The sequence below is a fragment of the Phytophthora infestans genome, genomic scaffold (genome assembly GCF_000142945.1).
Source record: "Phytophthora infestans T30-4 supercont1.52 genomic scaffold, whole genome shotgun sequence".
Taxonomy (NCBI): domain Eukaryota; phylum Oomycota; class Peronosporomycetes; order Peronosporales; family Peronosporaceae; genus Phytophthora; species Phytophthora infestans.
In genome coordinates, this window is record NW_003303707.1 from 37,101 (window position 1) to 48,472 (window position 11,372).

Here is an 11,372-nt window from a genome sequence, read left to right on the forward strand (position 1 = left end):
AAATCTTCAATATTTACGCCTCGCTATTGCTGAAAGTGTCACGATTGCAGCATACTTCCAGAGAACCATAAATCTCAGCAGATTATCAAGTGATAGCAGCTCAGTATCAACAGCAAATGTGCCACCAAATGGAACAAACCGAGCCAATTGAGAGAGCGACGATTGTCGAAGTTGCACAGTGGCCACTGTTACGCTTAGCATTATTTTCAAGAAACATTCCACCCAACGTTTCCAACTCAATCCTACAATGTAAGGACAGTAAGCATACTGACTGCGTGGTACAGTGGCAAGGAATCAACGCAATTTTCGTGACTGGCATTCCACCACCACGCAATTCTAGCATCAACAAATACTCGAAAGATCAATTAGAACACCATAAACTTCAGGGATAAAAAAATAAGCGAACGGATCTACGCTTACCGATCCAATGTCTAGTCACCTACCCAAAAATACGCTTTAGTATCAATTTGACCACGGGCCCCACATTGTTTGCACTAACTTAGCGTAGTGAAGGCAAATCACCTGATCGAAGTCCGCAGCGGACACTTTATCAAGCGCCGAAGTCTCATAACAAACGCAATTTTAGTGTAAAATCAGCGCAACTCGTAGTAAAACCCGGAACCAAGCGCAATCTGACAAAAATTCGGGCAGTGCTACGCATTTATCTGGCCGTCACACCCTGAATTTGGCGAAACCCAAACCACTCCACGAACAACGAAGCAGCGATTGAACCTCAAAGTTGCGTCAGCATCGCCGCCTGGGCGATGGAAACGACGACATATTGGCACCTCACCGGCCGAAGCCACAAACCTTCAGCAGAGACACGCAATCGAGAAATGCAGCACGTGATCTGCCAAACCTGGCCCCGTGATTCTTATGAAAACCCACCGGCACCGCTCCGTAAACAACTTCTCTATACTGCGTCGCCATCTGGCTTGAGCAATCTGGCCATGATCCCATCTGGCCGGCTCAAGCCACAAACTTCACAAGGCGCGGGGACTCCGAAAATTAATCACGAGGGGGCAGCCGTCTCGCCGGATTACCAATTTGGATCGCTTCTAGATTGTAGATTCTAAAAACGATCATATTCGGAGTGAAGGACTTGAAGTGATCTGGGATGATTATTTTCGAGGTATGCGACCCACTCGAAACGGTATTAACTCCGGTACCGACTTGTACTTGCGCGCAGCACCAAGACAAAACTGCTCCTAAGCACCGAGAGCCGACTGTTGCTGCACGAGCGCTCCGCAGCAGAGACTCGGTCCGGACAGACAGATGAAGAGCAACCTGGCGTTTCCTTTCGAACAAAGACATCGCGCCAGAATCTTCGGCGAAGTTGACTGAAGACAGGACAAAGCAGCCTTTGCAGAGTTCGGCGAGCACGCAGTCGTGCCGTGGTCGATCTTAAACGCAGTCCTTGCACCGACATCCACAGCTTATAGCAGCTGAACCAGGAACGACAAAGCTCCAATGAGAAACATATCGCGACGCCTTCCGCCGCCAACGCCCGATGCACACATGAATAATATCTTTGCGTAGACTTCCGGTAGCCCGTGCACTTGCGGCAAGCATGCTTCCTTTTTTGGGCTGTAGGCTACAGTCATTGTCGACATGAAGCGGTGCTTGCTGTAGATCTAGTAGACGATCTTCTTTAGATCTTTGTTACTGGCGCAATCTCCGGACGTGTAGATGTAGTACTTGATTGTTGAATGCTTTCTTGATGATGCAACATTTGTACACAGTGTACCACCGTACTAGTCTTCACCGTAAGTACACGATCGATCGAAGCGGTCGGTGGCACAGTGCTGCCCACGCGCGCCTTGTTGCCCGTTCATTTTAGGTTGACGGCAGTCTTGAAGTGGTCAGAGGTTGCAGTCACTGGTGCCGCCACCAGATCGGCGCCCGGCTACAGTTGTAGATCTCGTGCACTGGGGTCAAGACACTGAAGAGCCGTGAGGGCGGTAGGGTTGCTGCAGTGCTCTGCAGTCGTGTCCTTGACACTGACCTTTGTAGTGGTTGTCACTGTTGCTACATACACCGAGGTGCTGCCGGATCGAGCCTGATCCACTGGGTAGCTGTGGTTTGAGTAGTCTTGGATCCAAATGGGGCGGGTCTGACGGAACACAATCGACCGATGCATACATGTGAAATCGGATAGGACAAGTGGTCACTATTCTGCAGACCTACCTCGTAATCGTTGAGTTGCGCGAGCGCGTCCTTGTTCTCGGGCTGACAGGTCGGTCTTCGTCCAGACCCGATGGCGTGTTACATACTAAAACAATATGGTCTCTGTCGGTATCGGCGTAGTAAACGAGTGTGCTACGATAAGGCTTGTTAGCGAGCAGATGGCATAAGGCAGTACACACCATGATGAAGAACACACAGGAATTGTACGATAGAATGTCGAAGAGACCGGAGAGGGTCTCCGACTGCGCCTCAAAGTCGCCAAATCTGAAGTGACACTGAGCGGCAGAAAGCGGATCCGGCTTTTCAGTACCACGGTTCAATCTCAGTGCTCGTCGCTATCGCAGCCTGCAGCTGCTCGGTTCTTGCCAGTGAAGCACTCGACGGGGGGAGAGGACGTCGCTGGCCAATATTACTCTCAAAAATTAAAGGTGTTGACTTGTGGAAAAAAAAACTACTGAAGCAAAAATACGGATACACTTTGAAGATCAAAACGATTCATGATGAAATTCTTTAAAGAATAATTATAATGAACTAAGCAACGCTTCATGACGTTTGCTGTGCACACTGTCATCATAATGGCGCCCATGCACCTCGAACTACAAGGACAAAAGCCTTGAAGACTCTTGTCTTGTCACAAGGCACTTACATTACTGCCGTTTTGACACATAGTACGACGTATTGAGTGGATCACGTAGCTAATAGACGGGTGCTCCATCTCCAAGGATTCCAAGGCTATTCTCCTCTCGATGGCAACCAGACAGCAGCGGTCACGACCCACGCCAAGGACAGATTTGTGCGGCTTGTCATGTTGAGCTTCGTGGACGACGTCGCTGTCGACAAGAGCTCGTCCAGTAACGATACGCAGCAGCTCTTTGATGCTCTGACAGCTCGACTTCTGAAGCTCAATGTGACGCCTGAGTGGCAGAAGCAACACATGCTCAACAGCGATGGGTTCGGCAAGAAACTGCGCTCCTGGCAGGCTCTCTGCATCGTCAGTGCACACGTGATCAAGTCGCAGCTGACAGAGTGCTTCCTACTCTAGCTACTGCATTTGCTGTGCCTCAACTGCCCAGTGTTCGCTACTACATGGAGCTGTTCGGTATGCGGATGGCTGCCAAGTTCCCAACGGAGATTTGCTCTGGCGTGTTGCTGCCCATGCTTGGCGATGCGAATCTGATGCCACAAGTGGGCGCTTCACTGTTACTTGTGTCGGCGTATTTGGTGGACACCAAGCTGGACGACAACAGTCTTGACGTCGACTGTGGAGAACTGCTGGAGACCATGTTGCCGTGGTTGAATACGTCTCATGGCTACACTCGAGTACTGGCTCAGTATCTGCTGGCCAAGGTGCTTCCTCGCCACATCCACTACTTGAAACAAAGCTCTAAAGACACTCCAGGTCTTCGCTTTCTGGAGGGCACGGCGCGTTATCTGAGCAACAACAAGGAGTGCAAGCGAATGCTACGACGTCAAGCTCGACAACTGGACGAGTTCCACCCGGACTACGAGAGTTCGTTGCTGGGGATGCTCTCTTCTGGCTTCATTAGCGAGTTCGGAGAGCTCTTACCTCGTGACGACGCTCTGCGCTGCAGTGAACAGCTCAAGACTGCCATGAACGAGCTCTACGCGCAGTACCAGCTCGAGAACTTCCCTCCAACTCCTTCAGAGCAGAAGAGCAGCATGGAGGCGGATAGCGTAAGTGGAATCCTCACTGTGCAGCGTAAAATTGACACGACGGCGCTGCTGCTGGAGGACAGTGCGCTCCCTGCAGCGATGCGTGCCGACTTTGACGCAGCACGACGTGGAGCGACGCTAAACGCCCGTCAACGACCTCGACAGCCTCTTATCATGTGTGCAAGCTTGGTGGACAAGGTCCCGAATCTGGCTGGACTGGCACGGACTTGCGAGATCTTCAACGCTCAGAAACTGGTCGTGCCGAGCCTGCGGATGACGCAGCAGGACGTCACGTTCGTGAATGTCAGCGCCACGGCTCACAAGTGGATGCCACTGGAAGAAGTGCGACCTCAAGGTGACGATTTACGACGAGCACTTGTGCGATGGAAGCGCGAGGGCTACACGATTGTGGCAGTGGAGCAAACGGCGTCCAGTGTGAGTCTCGCGAGCTACACGCTGCCCCGTAAGATGGTGCTGGTGTTGGGGCGAGAGAAGGAAGGGATCCCGGTCGAAGTGCTGCAGCTTGTCGACGTGTGTGTGGAAATCCCCCAGTTTGGACTGGTACGCTCACTGAATGTGCACGTGAGCGGGGCTCTGGTGCTGTGGGAGTACACGCAGCAGCAATTAATGTCTGGAGCGCTCGAGTCGACTCTCTAGATACAGGTCGATGCTTCTCTTTAGACGGAGACGCATGGTACTATCAAGGACTAGTACGCTGTGCTCCGTGTCGTCCTCGCTTCGTTCTCTGGAGTGCTTGATGCTGTCGAAGCCGGCTGGATTCCTTCTTCTTGGCGATGTCCGAGTGCACTACGTGAGATCTAGGCTACGTTGTTCATCTTCTGGCCCAAGTCGACGAGCTGACCCAAGTGGACTCTGCAGAGTGAGGTCGCGGTGGAGGAAATGGGTGCATGTCTCGTGGCGTGCAAGATGGACGTTCCGGCTCGAGACTTCTGTGTGCTTGGTAGTTAGTCGTCTTGGCGCATGGAGTGGGACAGTTTTGGTTACTTGTAAAGCGAAGTTCACCTTGGCGAAGAAGACTTTGGCGAAGAAGACTTGAAGGTCGAAGAGGGCTTGAGAGGGTTGCTGCAAATTGCAGAGTGAGGTCAAAGCTGCAAGGAGCACTCTCAGACGGCACCAGGGCTGAACTGCGACGACAAGTGGGTGGACTGTAGAGCTGGTGATAGACACAAAGGTAGAGAAAATAATCCAATAGCTCTTTACAACAGCAGCCACTTGAGATCTCCTTCAACATGTGACTTCGTAAAGGCTCGCCGATTGTTTCAATTGATGCGTAAATGTGTGTGCTCCGACAGGTGGCTGAGCGTTTACAGTCCCCACAAGCTTCGTGGAATGGGGCAGGTCGTCTCTTAGCGTCTGAATAGAGCAATCACAATGCAAATCTTCAAATATTTACGCCTCGCTATTGCTGAAAGTGTCACGATTGCAGCATACTTCCAGAGAACCATAAATCTCAGCAGATTATCAAGTGATAGCAGCTCAGTATCAACAGCAAATGTGCCACCAAATGGAACAAACCGAGCCAATTGAGAGAGCGACGATTGTCGAAGTTGCACAGTGGCCACTGTTACGCTTAGCATTATTTTCAAGAAACATTCCACCCAACGTTTCCAACTCAATCCTACAATGTAAGGACAGTAAGCATACTGACTGCGTGGTACAGTGGCAATCAACGCAATTTTCGTGACTGGCATTCCACCACCACGCAATTCTAGCATCAACAAATACTCGAAAGATCAATTAGAACACCATAAACTTCAGGGATAAAAAAATAAGCGAACGGATCTACGCTTACCGATCCAATGTCTAGTCACCTACCCAAAAATACGCTTTAGTATCAATTTGACCACGGGCCCCACATTGTTTGCACTAACTTAGCGTAGTGAAGGCAAATCACCTGATCGAAGTCCGCAGCGGACACTTTATCAAGCGCCGAAGTCTCATAACAAACGCAATTTTAGTGTAAAATCAGCGCAACTCGTAGTAAAACCCGGAACCAAGCGCAATCTGACAAAAATTCGGGCAGTGCTACGCATTTATCTGGCCGTCACACCCTGAATTTGGCGAAACCCAAACCACTCCACGAACAACGAAGCAGCGATTGAACCTCAAAGTTGCGTCAGCATCGCCGCCTGGCCGATGAAAACGACGACATATTGGCACCTCACCGGCCGAAGCCACAAACCTTCAGCAGAGACACGCAATCGAGAAATGCAGCACGTGATCTGCCAAACCTGGCCCCGTGATTCTTATGAAAACCCACCGGCACCGCTCCGTAAACAACTTCTCTATACTGCGTCGCCATCTGGCTTGAGCAATCTGGCCATGATCCCATCTGGCCGGCTCAAGCCACAAACTTCACAAGGCGCGGGGACTCCGAAAATTAATCACGAGGGGGCAGCCGTCTCGCCGGATTACCAATTTGGATCGCTTCTAGATTGTAGATTCTAAAAACGATCATATTCGGAGTGAAGGACTTGAAGTGATCTGGGATGATTATTTTCGAGGTATGCGACCCACTCGAAACGGTATTAACTCCGGTACCGACTTGTACTTGCGCGCAGCACCAAGACAAAACTGCTCCTAAGCACCGAGAGCCGACTGTTGCTGCACGAGCGCTCCGCAGCAGAGACTCGGTCCGGACAGACAGATGAAGAGCAACCTGGCGTTTCCTTTCGAACAAAGACATCGCGCCAGAATCTTCGGCGAAGTTGACTGAAGACAGGACAAAGCAGCCTTTGCAGAGTTCGGCGAGCACGCAGTCGTGCCGTGGTCGATCTTAAACGCAGTCCTTGCACCGACATCCACAGCTTATAGCAACTGAACCAGGAACGACAAAGCTCCAATGAGAAACATATCGCGACGCCTTCCGCCGCCAACGCCCGATGCACACATGAATAATATCTTTGCGTAGACTTCCGGTAGCCCGTGCACTTGCGGCAAGCATGCTTCCTTTTTTGGGCTGTAGGCTACAGTCATTGTCGACATGAAGCGGTGCTTGCTGTAGATCTAGTAGACGATCTTCTTTAGATCTTTGTTACTGGCGCAATCTCCGGACGTGTAGATGTAGTACTTGATTGTTGAATGCTTTCTTGATGATGCAACATTTGTACACAGTGTACCACCGTACTAGTCTTCACCGTAAGTACACGATCGATCGAAGCGGTCGGTGGCACAGTGCTGCCCACGCGCGCCTTGTTGCCCGTTCATTTTAGGTTGACGGCAGTCTTGAAGTGGTCAGAGGTTGCAGTCACTGGTGCCGCCACCAGATCGGCGCCCGGCTACAGTTGTAGATCTCGTGCACTGGGGTCAAGACACTGAAGAGCCGTGAGGGCGGTAGGGTTGCTGCAGTGCTCTGCAGTCGTGTCCTTGACACTGACCTTTGTAGTGGTTGTCACTGTTGCTACATACACCGAGGTGCTGCCGGATCGAGCCTGATCCACTGGGTAGCTGTGGTTTGAGTAGTCTTGGATCCAAATGGGGCGGGTCTGACGGAACACAATCGACCGATGCATACATGTGAAATCGGATAGGACAAGTGGTCACTATTCTGCAGACCTACCTCGTAATCGTTGAGTTGCGCGAGCGCGTCCTTGTTCTCGGGCTGACAGGTCGGTCTTCGTCCAGACCCGATGGCGTGTTACATACTAGAACAACATGGTCTCTGTCGGTATCGGCGCAGTAAACGAGTGTGCTATGATAGGGCTTGTTAGCGACCAGCTGGCATAAGGCAGCACACACCATGATGAAGAACACACAGGAATTGTACGATAGAATGTCGAAGAGACCGGAGAGGGTCTCCGACTGCGCCTCAAAGTCGCCAAATCTGAAGTGACACTGAGCGGCAGAAAGCGGATCGGCACGGTTCAATCTCAGTGCTCGTCGCTACCGCAGCCTGCAGCTGCTCGTTCATGTCCCGGCTGCCAGTGAATCACTCAACGGGGGGAGAGGACGTCGCTGCCAATAATAACTCAAAAATAAAATGTGTGACTTGTGAAAAAAAAACTACCGAAGTAAAAATACGGATACACTTTGAAGATCAAAACGATTCATGATGAAATTCTTAAAAGAATAATTATAATGAACTAAGCGACGCTTCATGACGTTTGCTGTGCACACTGTCACCATAATGGCGCCCATGCACCTCGAACTACAAGGACAAAAGCCTTGAAGACTCTTGTCTTGTTACAAGGCCACTTAACATTACTGCAGTTTCGACACATGGTACGACGTATTGAGTGGATCACGTAGCTAATTGATACAAGCTACATCTCATGAAGCAACTGTCACGTACATGTATTGCTCAACATGCACATTGTTATCATAGAGATGGGCACTCGTACCAGAGCACCAATGACAGCAAGCATGAGCTCTGATGTTTATCGCTGTCCTCGCACAAATGCCACTGATACAATTACTACATGCAGAACCTGAGAGGGGCATAGTGGTGCGAGTACCACGCAAAGCTGACATCCACAAAAGTACGCATGCTATAAACTCGGACGGGTTAATCCGGACGTGCACCATGCACGTACGTGCACTGCATGGTGGGGCTATGACCTCCCACGAACGATCTAGAACTCCACATCAGACATGAAGAGGATGCTGTCGGCGGGTCTTTGAGAATCAGAAGCGCTAGAATACATTCCGTATCGACTGGTGCGAGTTAGCTGGATGAAATACGCATTACACTGTTTATCTCAATGATTTCAAACCATATCTACGACTTGCATATCTTCGCCTGATCCAATGCATATTGACTGTCCAGCCGTGCTGTACTTCAATCGTTTGTATGTAAGGATGCATCGCTATGCTGCTCTACCTTCTATTGATTCGCTGTATTTCTTGTCGGCGCTTTCCATTGTTTCCGGTTGCCGAATGACTGGCAGCCCCTCGTTTGAGGTTCGTAATAATGATTGGCACCCATTATTAAACCATTCTTGAAGTTTAAGTTTCGTAATAATGATTGGCACCCATTGTCGAAGTTCGTAACGTTTCTCAGCAGTATCCATTTTACGAGGTTGCTGGGACCTGCGGGCACCCCGTCGCTCTCTCAGTGTCGTCTCTCACTCTACCATTCACCTACTCCAGCACAAGCCAAGCGTGTGGGGGCGACGGTAAGGGCAGGATGCGTCCTGTGGATCCTATCTGGATCGTGTCGTGGAATCCTCGTCTTTCATCGACACGAAACTACTTCGAGCGACCTACGACGCGTGTGTCGAGGCGTTGCCCACTGCCGGCATGAACCCTTCGGCGTTGATTCAGATGGTCAACGTGCTGTCTCTCACGCTGGCTCAACTGGCTGGGTCACTGGTCCAGGCCTCGAAGGATATTGATAGTTTGTTAGAGGAAGTCTGGACGGCGTACAACGACAGCAAGGCCAAGCCTGACGCGCTCACTCGAGCTGTCGTGACGTGTATGTTCCAGCCAGTATTCCTGCTGCGAGCTGAGCTGACTTCGACGATGAAGCTCTGGCTGGCAGGGTTTATCCGCTTTGGCTCGAGACACAGACCCAACGTGGTCTTCCACTTGGCGTGTCGCTTATGTCAAACGTGGCGTGCACACCCAGTGTCGGCTCTGTCCTTTGTAGACGAGCTGGTGGAGCTGCTGCTGTATAAGGAACCTTTGATCGACGAGAAGGAGCAGCTGGCAACGGATGCGGGTGCTCCATTCCAAGGATTCCAAGGCTATTCTCCTCTCGATGGCAACCAGACAGCAGCGGTCACGACCCACGCCAAGGACAGATTTGTGCGGCTTGTCATGTTGAGCTTCGTGGACGACGTCGCTGTCGACAAGAGCTCGTCCAGTAACGATACGCAGCAGCTCTTTGATGCTCTGACAGCTCGACTTCTGAAGCTCAATGTGACGCCTGAGTGGCAGAAGCAACACATGCTCAACAGCGATGGGTTCGGCAAGAAACTGCGCTCCTGGCAGGCTCTCTGCATCGTCAGTGCACACGTGACCAAGTCGCAGCTGACAGAGTTGCTTCCTACTCTAGCTACTGCATTTGCTGTGCCTCAACTGCCCAGTGTTCGCTACTACATGGAGCTGTTCGGTATGCGGATGGCTGCCAAGTTCCCAACGGAGATTTGCTCTGGCGTGTTGCTACCCATGCTTGGCGATGCGAATCTGATGCCACAAGTGGGCGCTTCACTGTTACTTGTGTCGGCGTATCTGGTGGACACCAAGCTGGACGACAACAGTCTTGACGTCGACTGTGGAGAACTGCTGGAGACCATGTTGCCGTGGTTGAATACGTCTCATGGCTACACTCGAGTACTGGCTCAGTATCTTCTGGCCAAGGTGCTTCCTCGCCACATCCACTACTTGAAACAAAGCTCTAAAGACACTCCAGGTCTTCGCTTTCTGGAGGGCACGGCGCGTTATCTGAGCAACAACAAGGAGTGCAAGCGAATGCTACGACGTCAAGCTCGACAACTGGACGAGTTCCACTCGGACTACGAGAGTTCGTTGCTGGGGATGCTCTCTTCTGGCTTCATTAGCGAGTTCGGAGAGCTCTTACCTCGTGACGACGCTCTGCGCTTCAGTGAACAGCTCAAGACTGCCATGAACGAGCTCTACGCGCAGTACCAGCTCGAGAACTTCCCTCCAACTCCTTCAGAGCAGAAGAGCAGCATGGAGGCGGATAGCGTAAGTGGATTCCTCACTGTGCAGCGTAAAATTGACACGACGCGCTGCTGCTGGAGGACAGTGCGCTCCCTGCAGCGATGCGTGCCGACTTTGACGCAGCACGACGTGGAGCGACGCTAAACGCCCGTCAACGACCTCGACAGCCTCTTATCATGTGTGCAAGCTTGGTGGACAAGGTCCCGAATCTGGCTGGACTGGCAACGGACTTGCGAGATCTCAACGCTCAAGAAACTGGTCGTGCCGAACCTGCGGATGACGCAGCAGGACGTCACGTTCGTGAAATGTCAGCCGCAACGGCTCACAAGTGGATGCCACTGGAAAGAAGTGCGACCTCAAAGGTGACGATTTACGACGAGCACTTGTGCGATGGAAGCGCGAAGGGCTACACGATTGTGGCAGTGGAGCAAACGGCGTCCAGTGTGAGTCTCGCGAGCTACACGCTGCCCCGTAAGATGGTGCTGGTGTTGGGGCGAGAGAAGGAAGGGATCCCGGTCGAAGTGCTGCAGCTTGTCGACGTGTGTGTGGAAATCCCCCAGTTTGGACTGGTACGCTCACTGAATGTGCACGTGAGCGGGGCTCTGGTGCTGTGGGAGTACACGCAGCAGCAATTGATGTCTGGAGCGCTCGAGTCGACTCTCTAGATACAGGTCGATGCTTCTCTTTAGACGGAGACGCATGGTACTATCAAGGACTAGTACGCTGTGCTCCGTGTCGTCCTCGCTTCGTTCTCTGGAGTGCTTGATGCTGTCGAAGCCGGCTGGATTCCTTCTTCTTGGCGATGTCCAAGTGCACTACGTGAGATCTAGGCTACGTTGTTCATCTTCTGGCCCAAGTCGACGAGC

The 11,372-nt window shown here is 51.6% G+C and overlaps 2 protein-coding genes across 2 annotated transcripts; both read left to right on the plus strand.

The window, feature by feature from the left end:
- Positions 1 to 2,367: 2,367 nt before the first annotated feature.
- Positions 2,368 to 4,518, plus strand: PITG_17224 (SpoU rRNA Methylase family; the record flags this gene model as incomplete). Its single annotated transcript, XM_002896829.1, has 3 exons — positions 2,368 to 2,390; positions 2,890 to 3,038; positions 3,230 to 4,518. 3 exons carry the CDS (start codon positions 2,368 to 2,370, stop codon positions 4,516 to 4,518), a joined length of 1,461 nt encoding a protein of 486 aa, XP_002896875.1.
- Positions 4,519 to 8,964: 4,446 nt separating this feature from the next.
- Positions 8,965 to 11,171, plus strand: PITG_17225 (SpoU rRNA Methylase family; the record flags this gene model as incomplete). Its single annotated transcript, XM_002896830.1, has 2 exons — positions 8,965 to 10,530; positions 10,587 to 11,171. The coding sequence occupies 2 exons, from the start codon at positions 9,121 to 9,123 to the stop codon at positions 11,169 to 11,171; spliced, it is 1,995 nt and encodes a 664-aa protein (XP_002896876.1).
- Between the last annotated feature and the right edge of the window lie 201 nt (positions 11,172 to 11,372).